Here is a 16,370-nt window from a genome sequence, read left to right as displayed (position 1 = left end):
TTACAGAAATTGAATGTTGTTATATAATGACAATAAAGGTGAACTGAATTGAATTGAAGATGTAATCTTTAATCTTGTGTTTTATTTCGCTATGCTATCATGGATTTCGTTCTGACGTGAAGGCCAGATTTGAAGAGTTTTCTTCCAAACCAGCACCGAGCAATGAGAATCTGTCACGCTTATGCTTGATTGTGTGCAGCACTTCTGTCAGTGCCCAAGGTCCTTGGTGAACTCGCAGCACCCTGATCCCCAACAAGCCCGAATTTTCAAGGCCTTGGTTAGATTCTGGGCCCTTTTTGGATCATTACCATAACTTCAAATCTCCAGCCTAGTTCCAACAGTACCGCTGTCCAGGGGCTATTATATTTATTGCATATTTATTTGTATATGTGATATATTCATTTTTCTTATACATTTTAATTAAAAGTTGACATACTTCCACACGCAATAGCCATGCCGCAGCTCCCTTTGGTCACGGTTTGCTCATATCATCATATCGTGCCATGGGGCATCGGGAGTCTAATTGGCTGCTTCACTGTGCTGCTTTGCACCGTCTTTCATTCCCTCTCTCCTCTGCAATTTAAAAAGGATTCCCTTGTCATCCCCGACTGCCACACTGCCACAGGACTGTGCAGAAAGCTGGTCTTTTATTTGCCAAAGTACTTTCAATGTATGTATACAGGGCTAATGTGTCCTTTTGTGTAAGATTATCTGGTACAGCTTGTTGTATCACCTTAATCTGCCTTAAATAGTATTAATATACCTGTGTAGTCATAGGTTCCATTCATTCTTGGGAATTCAAAGGAGAAATCAAGTCTTTTCATCCCCCCCATATTATATTTGTTAATGTCTGACTGTGGATGTGACAGTCGGTGAGCTTCAAAAATGTCACCGTCTTTCCACAAGACAACCTTTGTCGCTGCATAAATATATTTAATGACATTCATTGGTATTTTACATGCTCCAGTGCTCTATTGACTTTGCTCTGCCAGGTGAATGTACTGTGATCCAGAAACAGTGGCCATCACCTCTCTCTCCCGCCCCCCTGAGGTCTTCCTGTCAACCTTCCATGGCATAGTGCTGTTGTGCAGAGGTAGTCCAGTGCTGGCTGAGCCTGTATGCACACCCGCTTTGCAGTGGCCCGTCGCTGTTTGTTTCACACTCAGTACCCTAAGTGTTTCTACAAGCTGACAAGGAGCCTGGACTGTGGATCGATTCCAACATGTGGGCAATGGGCGCTTGGGAGGGAGCAACTCCACAACTCGCTGTTGAAAATCTTTCCCCTGCTCCTCTTAATGAGACAAAGTCTCGTCAACAAGGTCTCGACATGACCAGCGCTCTTTCTCTTGCCGTATCATAGCGTGGTTAATGCTTCTCCATCCTGAAGGTGAAGCCACGTTGATTGCTTGTTTTTCGGCGTGTTGTGTGTTTCCATATGTGCTGGAAAAGTAGAAAGATATCCAGTTCTGCGACGCATTAACCCCGACGGCTCTTCTGGCTCTTCTACCCTCTTACCTTTTCCCAGTCCTCTGCTCTGGTTCAGTGCCGAAGCTAAATAAGTGTCTTACTGGTGCATTTGAAGTAATCTGTGGCACTGCTTCCACTGTTCAGTCTCAAATCCAATAATTGTGAGCACCCAGCTAGTGTTTGTATCGATTTGCCTCCGTTCTGCACTGCAATGATAACGGCTGCCTCCCTCTCCTCAGGCTGTCTCCATGGCCGAGGCAAGCGGGCCAACCCCCCAGGTGGTCGAGCCGCAGATCGCCATGTTTTGTGGGCGCCAGATGCTGCACATGAACACAGAGAGTGGCCAGTGGGAGCCTGATCCCCAGGGCAGGCAGGGCTGCTTCACGGACCCCAGCAAGATCCTGTCCTACTGCCAGGAGGTACTGCCCCCGCTCCCAGCACCACACCCCCCCCCTTATGGGTCTCTGCCAGATCCTGCTCTGCTGCATAGGGATGGTGTTTTGCCTCTTGCAGTACAGAAGGGCAGCCAGCAATCCTCCTTAACAATGTTACACCATACACAGAAACACACTTGCTTATTGGCTGAAGCTTCCCTCCAGAGTGATTTAAAATTATTTACCCATTTATAGAGCGTAGCAATATTTACCGTATTATTTCAGGGTAAGTACCTTGCTCAAGTGTACTACGGCAGGGGGTGGGGTTCAAACCTGGGTGTCTCGAATCCAAAGGCAGTGGCTCTACCCACTATGTGTCCCACATGCAGGAACACGGTTGCTTATAGGACAAGACCCTCCCCTATTGCTGCGTGGTTTAAAATAGGTTAGGGTGAAATGTCATCGTACCATTAGAGCTGAAGTGAACAATCGTAAAAGCAGAATTTAATGTCAAGCAGTTTTTCCCACCAGGGGTTGTGTCAAACTCGACGGATCACACTTCATTAGCAATATGTGAGCTGAAGGAAAGTACAGCTCAAGTAACTTAAAAATTTCAGACTCAACTAGTACATTAAGAATATGGAAATGTTATTGCTTTGTTTAAAAAAAAAAAAAAGTCTCACTGCCCCCAGCAGTCCCATACTATGTCTTGTGACCGTAGCAGGGTCCATTGAACACAACTCTTTCCCGCTTCCGCTATCGCAATGCGGCAAGGTGACAGCAAGAAGGCGAGATTTCGCAAAGGTCTCAAGATGATCTATGTATGTGACGCTACATGGAAGCAAATAAATGTACCTAAACTCATGTATTATGGAATTACATAACTTCATAGTCATATGCCTTTCACGTGCTTATTTCTGCAATTGTCCAGCCGGAGCTGCGCTTAGCTTTGCTCCGAGTCCCACACCACACACCCCAGCACTGAAGAAGAGACGTCTTATGGCGGCAAGCTCAGTTTTCTTTTTTCCCTCTTCCAACAGGGCTCTTCTTGTTCATTTTTTTTTTATAAAACAGGGCTATGCACAAAAGGAAATATTCCTAAATATTTCTTTGCAAGTTCAGCCCACCTCCATCTCTCCCCTGTCCTTCGCTGACATTGATATCTTCCCAGGCATCCAAATGTCTCTTGTGGCTCCTATCATAAAGTATGGCCCCATCCATCAATGTCAGAACACCCATAATCCTGAACTGAAATTACTCCAGTCTCTGCGAGGTAAACAGCGTCGAAGAGCTTTGTGTGTTTCAGGCACGCATCCGCCATCAGCGCTAAATATACTCTGATTCGATTACATTAATCTTTTCATATCCCGTGGGAGCATTTCCACAAAAGAAAACATTCCTGTAAAGTTTTTAAAATTGAAAAAAAAAAAAAATATATATATATATATATACTGTACAGATGCAGTGAAGCATTAAATCCCCTTTTTAGGATATTTGCCAAAATTCAACCTCAGCTGAAGGCATTTTAAACTGCTTTCAAGTGGGAGCAGTGCTTCATAAAGCAGCAGTGCCAGGTGTTTCCAGGTCTGATGGGATACCCTGCCGAGCGGGGAAGAACATTCCCTCCGTTAATAGTTTTCCGATCATGAATGGCATCCTCCTTTATTGCCGTCCAGCTGTGTCGTTGGTCTCTTGCATGACTCCCTCCCGGCGCTTTGCCTCCCTCTCTTTCTGAGATGCTTCCCCTCCTTTCCCTTTTGCCTTCCTGTCTTCTCCCCATTTACCCTCCCCATGCTCTTTTGTCTCTTCCTGCTGTTCTGTCCCTCCCTCTTCCACACCTGCTGCCCTGCCTTGGCCCTCCATTTCTGTCCTAACTGCCTCCCCTGTCTGTGTGTTGGCGTCCAGATGTACCCTGCCCTTCAGATCTCACGTGTGGAGGAGTCTTCCAAGCCAGTCACCATCCCTGCCTGGTGTAAGAAGGGCTGGGGCCACTGCCAGACCCGCCCCTTCATCGTCATCCCATACCGCTGTCTGGGTAAGAGGGCTGCCGCTCAGCACCGCACTGCTCACCACTTGCTGTCACACGTTTCTTACCCTCTAAAACCCACAGTGAAATCGCCCCTTGACGCAGAGCAATGGTGGCATCGGGAAAATTTGAGGGAGTTGATGATGAGGAGGAAGGCGCCATCTGGTGGCTGGCTGCATATCCTCGTGCCACTGGTTTGTGTGTCCTTGTGCCACTGTGCATCTCTGTGCTGGAGACACCTGGCTGTTTGTTCACCATGACTGGGCTCTGCCACTCGGTGCTGCCCTCTACAAGCCTCCGATATTATTACATCTCCACGAATCTCAGTTTTTCATTTGTTAATTCCAGTTCAAGGTGGACTGGGAATAATTTATAGATGGTCGCAGAAGAGCTATTTGAAAAGGCTGTTTAAAAAATTAAAACCACTCTTTAAATTTGAATAAAATGAAAAATGTTTCTTGAAACTGTGTTCTCCAGCTTTCTCTTTATTTAGTTTGCAGGCTTTCAGGTATTAATGCTGATGCAAATTATACTATAGGAAACCTTTCACTTATGTATGTAAAGTGTGGGGTGGAAAGTCCAACTTTTCTGCCCATTACTGCACTCCCCAATTTTGGCTTCAATCGGACGAGTCTGAGCTACACCTCTCCCTTCAAAAGCAATCGAGAGCAGGCTTCTTGGCCAAATTTGCAAGGAACTCCTGAACTGAATCTGTGCCAGCAACAAAGACTGTGTTCCCCCATTGAAAGCATTAAATAACAGGTCTGTGCACACAGAATATTGGCTGAGTGAAGTAAAACCGACCAACAAATTAGAAAGCTATTGAACCCTGGAAAAGGGCTTTAGGTCTGAAGATGTCAGCTCAATGCGTTTTCTTTGGATGGCAGTTCTGAGTATTGGGGGTCCCACAACGACCTGGAGGCAACAACGAATATTACCTTTCTCACAAACACACAATATCCGCTTTATTGCTCTTCTGCTTTTCTGAAAAGAAGGAATTTATATATATATATATTTTTAAAGGAAAAATTATTTTAGCTTTAAGTATATCTCTGATTGGAACAAAGACACTTTTGAATTAGAGCTTCCCTTGCGGCGAACTAGGCTGTGCATTCCTCCATTAATAAATGTATTTATCCCACAGTTGCGAAGGTCCTCAGTCTCATTCTGGGTGATGTTTCACATTATGTACTGGCGCATTACACATAGTTTGTGTTGCTGGAACTTATTTTGAAGTCTTTACTAATGACACTGAGTCAGAACCAAAGGGTTCCAATAAAGGGCAACAGTGTATGGCTATAAAATTAGTAAAAAATGTCAGCGAAATACATTGGTATTCCAGCAGCATCATGCTGTCATTAAATACAAATGAACACAATCTCATCTTGTGTGTCTCCCTTCGCTCACACGGACACCCACCCTTGTCTCCGTTCCAGTGGGAGAGTATGTGAGTGAGGCTCTGCTGGTGCCCGACCGCTGCCGCTTCCTGCACCAGGAGCAGATGGATGCCTGCGAGAGCTACGTGTACTGGCATAGCATTGCCAAGGAGGTGAGTTGCAGTGCTGCTGGACTGTGAGCACCTGGTTTTCCTCTCATGAGCTCTTCCTGCAATCTTGTGTGCGAAGTGACCTGACCTTGACATTACATTTATTCCTTTAGCTGATCATTTTCTCCAAATTGACTTACAGTGGTAGTCTATTTATAATATTTCACACAATCAGGTAAATTTACTAGAGCAATTTAGGGTAAGTACCTTGCTCAAGAGTACTACAGCTGGAGGTGAAATTCAAACCTGCAACATTTGGGTCTAAAGGCAGCAGTGCCAACCACTGTGCTACCAGCTGCCCCTGTAGTTTTACTGAAATAAAAAGTGAAACCTTCCTTACTTCCTCTTAGTCTTTCGCTCTTTGTTAGTTTTCGTGCCAGGAGATGTCAGGAGGAGCGCTGATGCTTCACAGTACCTGGGCTGTTTGGGCTTAGCGTTAGAGTCCAGTACAGTCTCTGTGGAGTTTGCATGTTCTCCCCGTGTCTGTATGGGTTCTGCTTTCCTCGTGCACTGCATTTTCACTGAACAAAGAAGTCATTTCCATAGTTTCTTTTGGGAACATTTGAAATGCATACCTTCATCCCCAAAAGGACACTCAGATGTAGTATTTTTAACAAGATACAATGCCCTGCACTGGGAACTGTGCATGCCTTCTGACCACTACAACCCTGAAATAGGATAAGAGATTATTGATAGGAAGAACAAAATAACAAAAAAAATGCCGTAGTGAAGAAAAACAGTTTCAAAAATTGCATTAACTTTTAATCTGAATGTTATATAGAGATTAGCTGGCATGTAACGTTTAATAATACATTTTGTAAAACTAATGTAAATGATAGGGTCACAAAAATAACTGTGAAATACTGAAGATGACACTAAAATAAAAACATAAAAATAGGAGATAAAAGCAGAAAAAAAGATGAGCGAGTTTATGGGAATTTGCGGAGTCATTTCTTGTGGGAGGCTGGCAGGGAGTGGGACTAGTTTTCCATCTCTGCACATAAGAGCCTCCAGGCTACACAGAGAAATTACAGATGATTTTTGCCCACTATGATGGGGAACTCTCCAGTAAGTGGAAGAAATGGGTACAAATTTGCTCTGCAATTTATCTGCCATAAGAAATTACTGAGAATTTCGGGGACAAGTGCATTTGTGTAAGTAATGAAAATGAAAAAGAAATATCATAATACTGCACTTGTTGTTTATAAAATAAGTTACTGTTCAAGTGCATATTTTTCTTGAAATTATGCTTATTCCAGGCTTGCACTGCAGACAGCTTGGAGCTGCACAGCTACGGGATGCTTTTGCCGTGTGGTGATCGTTTCCGGGGGGTGGAGTACGTCTGTTGCCCTGGGAGAGGGGGCTCCAGTGGTAAAGGTGAGACGGACGCAGGGGATGCGCTTCAGGACGTCTCGCAAACCCTGGCTTCGGAGGCCGTGACCCAGGTCAGCAGCAGGTAAATACCAGTGTACGTTTCTACAGGTGCGTTTCTGCATGGATTGCAACGGCACGCTCGTGTCTGGAGAGTAACCCTGATGATGATGATGATTCTTTCCTTGCTGTTAGCATCAAGGTGACTCCCGTCACACCCAGCCTCTCCCCTGATGCCGATGTAGATGAGGATATTGAGGAGGAGGAGGAGGAGGAGGAAGTGGAGCAGCAGGAAGAGGAGGAGGAGGAGGAGGAGGAAGGGGCAAAGGATGCAGAAGAGTATGAGTACTCCATTGACTCTGGTCCCTACCAGGCCACCGACTACCTGGACTCTTTCTACTATGAGAAAGGGAGTCAAGCCAGTCGTGGATCTGCCACCGCTGCCCCCCAGACCCGGGGAGACAGCTGTGAGTTCTTTTCACTTATTATTACAGGGTCAGCTTTATTAGCAGCCTCTGTCTTCCAAAGAGAGAGGAAGAGCACGTTATGGCTACGAAAAACGAAATATAAGCAATTAGTTGATAGCACTCAGCCCTGAAACTCAATATAAACACCGATGGCAGAGATTAGCTTTACAGTGCAGTTATGCAATGTTTAGAAATGAAGTTCATCAAACAAAGCTTAGCTCAAAGGAAGAATCTTCAGACAATCCTCTAAGACGACAAGTAAAACCAGTTGATAAGGAGCTGCATTCCAGAGTAGTTGCACTTCAGTAAGACAACATTAGCAGATTAAGTAGGGAAAAGTGGAGGAGAATGAGGTAAGTGCGTAATTCCAGTTCAGGCTGGACAAGTATCAATCTTGTCCAGTTAGTTTCATGCAACATTCTGAATTCCCCATTTATAATAAGTTCAAGTTAATTGCTGACAGTCTGGCAAAGTACACTCTTTTCTTGAGTTACGAACATTTAACTTGGGAAATTTTGAAGATACAAACATTCCCCTGTTTGTCTGAATTATGTTTTATGTACAATTTGCTTTCTAAAAAGGTCTGTTACAGTGCAAAAAATGGCTTGCGTTTCGGTTTTCTGCCATTACTTGGGAACAAAATACATTCAGAATAGACGTTTAATGGTGCTATTTGTAGGTGGGCAACTTCATAGAGTTGTGCAGGACTGATTTCATTCAAAATACATTTTATTTATTATACCTGTATCGAAGAATTTTACAGAAATTGCTCAGTGAATGAATAGAGATATGTGTCTTGTTTTCTTCTTTTTATTGAAACCGAAAAGGACCAGATGCGGACAAACGTTGCACCTTTATGTGACAAATCAGTCCCATCCTTTTTACCAGTTTTGTTTTGCGCCCACAGTCACACAAGAGAAACGTAATTGATACTTAAAAATCAAACACTTGTGAATAATTTCTCCCCCACAAGATTGTCATTTCTATTTCTTTACCCCCGATGCACGAGAGGAACAATAGGAGATTTTGGTGATTATGTATTATTTATGTTCAAGTTTGTTACATACACAACCATACTTAATATGACGTGCAGTGAAATGCTTTTCCGACTATCCGTAATACAGACTGACAGAAGAGATAATATAAATAAGGCAATACAAATAAAGTAGAAATTAGAAAAATACTGAAGTATGAAGAGTATATAATGATGAAAAGAGGATAGAATAAATATTAAAATAAAGTAAGATGAAAAAGCTGAAAAAAAATTTAAAAATCTGAGAAAAAATAAATATGTAGTGGTCTAAAAATGTGGAATAACAGAAATATAATAAAGACGTATTAGAAATACACAGCAAAATGTGGATGTGGAGTCCAGTATTAAAGGTTAAATAAAACGTGCAGTGTGTGCAATGTTGTGCAGAAAAAATCTGTGCAATATTCTGCTCAGATACTGAGTTCAGGGCAGTCGTGACGGCAGCCGACCTCACCGGTGCCATGAAACCATGCTAAGTCATTTCAAAGTAAGTCTTATACTGAAGTCTTACAGTGAAGTTTTTAATTATAGCTCTATCTCATGTTGTGTATATATGACTTAATTCATGAAAGATCAAGTGGTTAAGCTATATTGTTAAGCTTTTGTGTTTGTGTAATAGTGCAACACACTTTCCCATTTGTAAGTTGTGGTCCACATATACTTCAACCAGTCACTGTAAATAGAGAGTAGTTTTAATGCTGAGATAGGGAGACCAGCTCACTGTTGAGGGGCTGGAGATGAGAATTGTCTCGTCAGTAGTGTGGCTGTACACAAGCGGCATCGCATGATAATCAGCCCACACACATTTACTGGTCAGGGAGGTGAAGCTCCAGCAGGGGACACAACTGATGGAAGTGCAAAGAGTGTTTTCATTTATGGATCTGGGAAGGTCATCTGAGAAGGTCTTCATGTGGGGATGAATAGGCTCATTTGTCAGTTTTCCTTTATGCCTCTAAGATCCACCTCAGTCTTTCTGTACAACACATCTGCCTCCAAATTCTTCATATCACTAAAACCGGGAGAGAAATCCCTGAGTCGTGTCACCTTCGGAGTGAATGTATCTGTTTTGAGTGGCATTTCAGGAGACACTCACTCCATTTTCCACAGTTCCCACACCCCGCCCAACTGATGGAGTGGATGTCTACTTTGAGATGCCAGGTGATGACAGCGAACATGCCAACTTTGTCCGTGCCAAGCTGGACCTAGAGGAACGAAGGATGAAGAGCATAAATGAGGTGAGGAGCACCAACCTGGCAATTGGGTGTTGAAGAAAAAGCAAGTTTAGGAAAGAGGAGGTGAATCAGAGAAATGCAGAAATGAATAATGCAGGACTTGTTACATCACAATCCATATCCAATTATACTCAAGTTCTTCGTGAAAGTAAAGTTCTCACATTTCCATCTACTATGGAAAACTAATATATTTTTCAATGACGCTCTTCAGCCTTTCAAGCGATGTGTGTGGGAAGGGAAAAACTACTGCTAGGTCTACTAATGAAGGTCTGGCCTTGCTGTTAACCTTTGCCAATAAGACAGAGACTCTTTTCGGTCTTTCAGATAATGAAGGAGTGGGCCGAGGCTGACAACCAGTCCAAGAACCTACCCAAGTCTGACCGACAGGCACTCAATGAGGTAGAGGGGAACGGTTGAAAGCTCTAACCCTTGAGTCTCCTTTGTATAACCTTTTATGATACCATATCTTTCTCTTATGGCCAGCATTTCCAGTCTGTACTCCAGACCCTGGAGGAACAGGTTGCCGCGGAGAGGCAAAGGCTCGTGGAAACCCACTTGGCCCGGGTGGTGGCCACTCTCAATAACAACCGTCGGCTGGCCCTTGAGAGCTACTTGACTACTGTGCAGAGTGAGCCACCCCAGGTGAGGGGGCAGTTGCAGAGAGCAGGAGGAACAGTTGGTAATAGGAATGAGCATGAAGGTCCTTAAGCCCCACTTATGAGGGACAGGTATAAAGCCAAGAGGAGAATGTAGATCATTGAATCAGAGGTGGGATGAGACGCAGGAGAAAGATTGAGTCTCATCTTGTTTTCCTCTCATCTGCACCCAGCTTACTTAGCATTACTGTGTTGATGGTTTTGGAATATAAGGTATTACTTTGACTTCACCTGATTTTCCTTTTTCCCTGCAATCCCCTTCCCCTCCACCCAACAGCCAGAGCGCGTGCTTCAGGCATTGAAACGCTATATGGCTGCAGAACAGAAGGACCGCAGGCACACACTCAGACACTACCAGCACATTGAAGCTGTGGACCCCCAAAAGGCAGAGCAGATGAAGTTCCAGGTGACTTTCTTCAGTGGGGGGAGGGAAGATGAAGCAGTCCACGTTGTTTAGATTCTGCAAGAGTACAGACAGGACCAAGATGTAGTATATATTAATCGATAATAAAGGGAAAAGACTGGATTTTAGGAGAGATGTAATGCGTTTGTTCCCTTCTGAGTACAGGTCTATACCCACCTCCATGTGATTGAGGAGCGCATGAACCAAAGTCTGGCTTTACTGTACAAGGTGCCTGTACTGGCAGAGGAGCTGCATGATGAGATCCGTGAGTCTGTCTCCATCGCTGTCAAGGTCTCCAATCATTCATAAGATTGAGGTGCAGTCACTTGTAAGAACACTTCCCCAGGTGCCTTTGTACACTTCTCTTTCCTTCCATGTGTGCAGAGGAGCTGATGAAAGGGGAGAAGAGTGACATCAGCGAGCTCATGACCACCTCTTTCTCTGAGACACGCACCACAGAGGAGCTGCTGCCAGCTGAGAGTGAAGAGGAGAAGGATGATGAGGAAGAAGAGGAGCGGGCCTTCCAGAACCGACCATACCCACCGCACATTGGTACCGAGGCGTATAGCGGTTATACACTAATGGATCCGCAGAGTAGTTACACACCAGCAGTCACATAAAGTGATTACATAGTAGCATACGTGTGTAGTGATTACACATCGACACATACAGGTATTACATGATAACACTCAGATACTTGTCCCACTGCCACTTAGTTAATGTTCACACTAATGTTCACATTTTTTTGTCTTCTACCTCCCTCTCTCTCGCTGTCATTCAAAGACTCCCAGCCCAACAACAAGAAAGGTGAGGTGGGGACTCCTGGAGGAGGGTGATGATGGGATGTAATGAGAGAGATCTCACCGTGATGTTGCTTTTTTAAATTCTTAAAAATAGGGCAAGTTAAGATGGATTAAGGAGCAGACCTTGAACTCAGAATTCTGCTACTCCAAATCCCAGTGGGGGTCACTGCTATTCTAGCTTTGAGAAATCATCACCATGATTCTAAACATGAAGGTGCTGAATCTCAAGTGGAGAATGATAAGCTGTGTCTGGTATTTTGGATATGCTTGTGAATATTATATAGGTCGGTAAATAAATGAATATTATTTTTGTAAACCAGAGGATTGCTTCAGCCCTGAAGGTTCTCAGAAGTTAGTTCTGTCTCAAATGTATTACCACCAAATACTGTTATGGGCCCATATTTTGTGATTTCGCTCTTGGGTCATTAAAAAAGAATGTATTTTGATTTGTCGTGCTAGCACGGGGACACTGAGATTGTGTAGGGGGAGGATGTTTTGTGATCTTGTTTTTCTTGCACTGAGACTTCCTTATCTTTCATTCCTACGCAGTCTCTGGAATGGACGAGTACGATTACACAACTGCTGAGAAAGTCTCGAATTACGAGTATGAAGAAAAGGTGAAGAATTTCCGTTCCATTCTGCTTCCTTATAAAACCTGAGTGATATAAACTGAGCATTGTAACAAAAGGCAAATATATTGGCTTCTTTGTTAGGTAAACACATCTGTAGAACTCAAGCAAGTTGTCTACAAGTCACCTGGTATCCAAAGAGATGAACTGGTAAATATTTTATTATGAAGTCCTCCCACAAGGGAATGGTTCTTGTTTGTGGGTTTACTTTTGAAGATTTTATGGAAAAAAAAATTCTTGCCCCTCTGCACATTTTATACCGACTTGTAGCGCTTTCAATAGTGTTTTCTGCTTTCCCTGACCCATCTCATCAACCTTTGTTCTCTGTGTCACTTAGCAACCAGACGCCCTGGAAACATTCAACCGTGGTGCTATGGTGGGGTTGTTGGTGGTGGCCGTCGCGATCGCCATGGTGATGGTGATCAGCCTTCTGCTGGTGCGCAGGAAGCCTTATGGTACAATCAGCCACGGAATAGTGGAGGTAGGCGGCCTGACACCCACATGCAACACCCACATGAGCGTCATCAACAGGAAAAATCTGTTTTATTCTTGTTTGTTGAATTGGACACATTACCCCTTACCTACCGTCTGTCATCTTTGATTTGCAACTGAAATAAATCCTTTTGTCTCACTGTTAAAGTGTGGTCCGAAACACATCAAAGCACTACAAAATAGCTAAAAGGACTTCATCCCTAAATTAGTTTAGTTTATGTTTAAGACTTCAGATCATTGCTTGAATTCTGTACCCATGATCCCGTGAGCTGTGCTGCTTCTCTCTGTTCATTCCCTATGGTCTCTCTCCTTACCTCCCTGCTATGTGCGCGTTGTTGATTTCCTACAGCAGGTTGACCCAATGCTGTCTCCAGAAGAGCGCCAGCTCAGCAAGATGCAGAACCACGGCTACGAAAACCCCACCTACAAATTTTTTGAGCAAATGAACTGAAAGTGTATCACCTGGTCGCTCCCTCCCTCTTTTTACCCTGAGGGTTTGGGTGAAAACCACTTCTCATAACCTGAAATGTTACTTTAAGATGAATTGCAGCAACACAACAACCATGCGTGCGCCCCAACCTGCTAAACTGTCCCTTTCCCTCCACTTTAAACTGTAAACGTTTTCCGATATCTCTGGGTTTCTGACCAAACCCTTCTTTTTGTTGATGATGATGTTGTTGTTGTTGTAGTTGTTGTTGTTAAAAGTGGTTGATTGAATCAGTAGTGTGGCATGTTTTAATTTCATATGAAATTTCACCTTCTGTGTCAAACTCCAGTTCTGAAAACAGGGACTTGTCACGGGGCTACCACATTATTAGAGAGAACTTAGAAGTCTCCCTGTTTTCAATGGCTTGGAGGGATTTCTTAAAAAAAAAAAAAAAAAAAGTTTTTAAAAACAATGTTGTACAGTCTATTTTCATTTCATGCTAGTATAATTTTTGTGAATATAATTTAGATTTTTATTTTACAGCATATCATTATTTTTTCATCTATTTATTATGATATAGATTTATTTCAGTTAAAATATATTCAGATTAACAGGAACACAAGGAAAGCTGAAGTCATGTTTTAATATGAAGTCGTAACAAAATGTATATGTCTGCCAATTCCAATACCAACACAATGAAATATGCGTATATACCGCTGACATGCACACATACACACTAAAACTTAATAGCTTGTAGGTGAGAAAGCAGCCAGGCTCTCCGATACACATTACACACACACATTTAAGACAGCTATGTTTCATCGTGGGGAGTGATCCATCGAATCTTACAAAATCCTAGGAGTTTATGTGAATCAGATGCTTAATTTTAAGAATTCTGTGCTCCAAGTTCCCATGGTCAGTTTATCCTACGGTAAATGTATCATTAAAGGGAACCAAAATTTCAGTACTGAGTACCGGTTATATTATCATTTTCTTTTGCCGCTGCCTAAAATGTTTGGAGTATAATCAAAAGTCCTTATTCTAAAAACGCATGCAAATTTGTATGAATCTACGGTATTTGTGTTGTTCCTGTTTTTGCTTTGATATGAAAATGTTGCAACGTAATCAATATAAACATGAAAAGGTAATGGGGAGTACATTACTTTTAGTAGTTAATTTGCAACGTAATGTGAGGAATAAAAAAAAAAAAAATTACCTTGTGCTGCTTAGAGTGAGAAAGAATTTTTAAAACATGGCTGATTGAAAACGGACTGTTGTAAAAACCAGCACAAGACAACGACACAGTTACTTCTGACTGAATGTATTTTAGGTAGACATTTTGAGTGCAAGTCCTTCAAATGTGCACCACTGTTCAGAAATTGTGCTGTGGAAAATTTCCATAATGTAAAAACAAAGTAAATATACTTTACCACAGCCCACATCATTGTTTTCTGTAGTTGAAAAAAAATCATTATTATTGTTGTGTTTGGAGGGGTTGTTGTATATAAAAATGGCTGTGATATGAATTCTCATGTAATTAATTGTGGTGCATATCTGAAGTGAACATGACACATTAAAACAATGTTTTATTAGTGACTGGAAACCTTTTTAAGGCCTAGCATAGCTCAAAACCTTGGGTTACAGTAAACAGAGTAGTAACCCAAGCTGCCGAAGCATTAGTAATGCTAGTCTAAAATTTAAAAAAAGCATATGTGTCAGGTATTTTTAGATGTTAACTGTTAACCACCTCTTAATTCTGACAACACTATAGCTCAGTAAGTCTACACATTTTCATGTGATGTTATGTAGTTCAAAATAATATCCGCTTAAAATCTTAGCAGCAATGATGTGGAATGTTTTTCGTCAACTCTAGATACTACGTTTTTTCTTTTTTTTTTTTTTTTTTTTTTTTTTTTTTTTTTTTTTTTTTAATTTTTATTTATACATCCCTCGAACAGAAATGGGTTGTGTGACAATGAGGGAGGACTTAAGTCATTTGTTCTTACAAACTTTGTCCTTGTAAATAGGAATGGAAGGATTTGAGACTTTTCTTCTTTCCACCTGAGGCTCCTCTGTAAAACATGCAAACATGCAAGAAGTGGGTTCCTTCGTCCTTTAGTGCAAACTTTGCAAGGTGTTAGATCGGTTTACTGATAGAAAATCTGGGCTCCAAGGATTATGCATAGGATTATTATGACCATAGAGCTTTGTTGAGTATGCTGATCTTCAGTCCCCTTCAGAACTTGACCAAAGACTTGCTCTGAAAGAGATTTGAAGTCTTGCCTAATTTGCCTGTTTTGTTTTGAACAACTGAAGTGTGTTGCAGGTCATATGGTTTAACGAGTCAAAATAATAATAAAAATGACTAATGGCCCATAACGACAAGTATCTGTTTTCTTTAAGCGCTTCTAAAGCTGTTATGATGATGCCCATTAGAAAGTGTTAACTGTGGAAGTCACTTCTGTGTCAACAGACAAGTATTTGACACCTTGCCAAAGCATTCAGAAGGTTATTTTCCAGTGCACCATCTCCTTAATAGGAACTTCCTGTCCTACAGTCCCAAAAATGTCCACACACTTAGCTACATTCAACGTACGCAGAACAAGATGTTCTACCTCATGTGTGTATTGCAATGGCTGTACACAAGGACCCAGTCCAACCGACGTCATCTTGAAACCACAGAGAAAACCCTGTTTCAAGTCACACTCGTAATTGGCTGTTCTGTCCAATACATATACCCTTTTCGCCCTGAACATGTGATCTGTCAAGCTTTCTCATAGCTTACCAGTCTGACATATCTTCCAGAGATAATGTAGACATTTTTGAGATCTAATCTTTCAGAAACTAAAAATCCTGTCCTGGTACAGTTTTTTTTGGAGGGGAGGTGTTTTCCTAACATCATAGATATACAATCATATGAAAAAGTAAGTACACCCCACAATATGTTTGGAACATACATCAGAGTGAAATAGCATTTCTTCTGGACCACGGGGTGACATGGAGGACACGCACTGTCCGAAACCACTTGTCCCAAGTGGGATCACAGCGAGCCGGAGCCTAACCCGGCAACACAGAGTGCGAGGCTGAAGGGGGAGGGGACACACCCCGGACGGGGCGCTATTCCACCACAGGACTCCCCAAGTGAGGCTCGAGCCCCAGACTGGGACCCAGCCAAGCCCATCGTGCCACCATGCCACTGTACCCCCCACATACAAGACAAGATATCCTATTACTACTACAGCATATACTATTACTATTACAGTACAGTTCACATAACTAACCACTAAACTAAAAACACAATGGAGTAAAGTGTAGTTCTAAGTGGTAGTGCCCAAAAAAAGTGAGTTTTTTTGTGCAATAATTGTTTGGAACGAAGGGTAGTGTGACCCTATGTAGGTTAATGTGGAACGTATTAAAGAAATACAGCAGCTACGCTTGCTATTG

General features: G+C 42.4%; 1 protein-coding gene across 1 annotated transcript in view; it reads left to right on the top strand.

Annotated features, from left to right (window-relative positions):
* The window catches only part of aplp1 (amyloid beta (A4) precursor-like protein 1), a 37,313-nt gene extending 22,008 nt beyond the window's left edge, over positions 1-15,305 (top strand). The window contains exons 2-17 of the mRNA XM_029260104.1: positions 1,707-1,886; positions 3,747-3,876; positions 5,304-5,416; positions 6,673-6,869; positions 6,980-7,251; positions 9,392-9,519; positions 9,841-9,915; positions 10,000-10,158; positions 10,450-10,578; positions 10,741-10,840; positions 10,960-11,127; positions 11,359-11,382; positions 11,928-11,995; positions 12,092-12,157; positions 12,345-12,488; positions 12,849-15,305. Of these exons, the coding sequence (XP_029115937.1) occupies positions 1,707-1,886; positions 3,747-3,876; positions 5,304-5,416; positions 6,673-6,869; positions 6,980-7,251; positions 9,392-9,519; positions 9,841-9,915; positions 10,000-10,158; positions 10,450-10,578; positions 10,741-10,840; positions 10,960-11,127; positions 11,359-11,382; positions 11,928-11,995; positions 12,092-12,157; positions 12,345-12,488; positions 12,849-12,950 (2,055 nt within the window). The 3' untranslated portion in view covers positions 12,951-15,305. The remainder of the gene's footprint in view (positions 1-1,706; positions 1,887-3,746; positions 3,877-5,303; positions 5,417-6,672; positions 6,870-6,979; positions 7,252-9,391; positions 9,520-9,840; positions 9,916-9,999; positions 10,159-10,449; positions 10,579-10,740; positions 10,841-10,959; positions 11,128-11,358; positions 11,383-11,927; positions 11,996-12,091; positions 12,158-12,344; positions 12,489-12,848) is intronic.
* Positions 15,306-16,370: the final 1,065 nt, after the last annotated feature.

This window comes from Scleropages formosus, chromosome 18, assembly GCF_900964775.1.
Source record: "Scleropages formosus chromosome 18, fSclFor1.1, whole genome shotgun sequence".
In the NCBI taxonomy this organism is placed as follows: domain Eukaryota; kingdom Metazoa; phylum Chordata; class Actinopteri; order Osteoglossiformes; family Osteoglossidae; genus Scleropages; species Scleropages formosus.
This window is presented reverse-complemented; position numbering and strand designations above follow the sequence as displayed.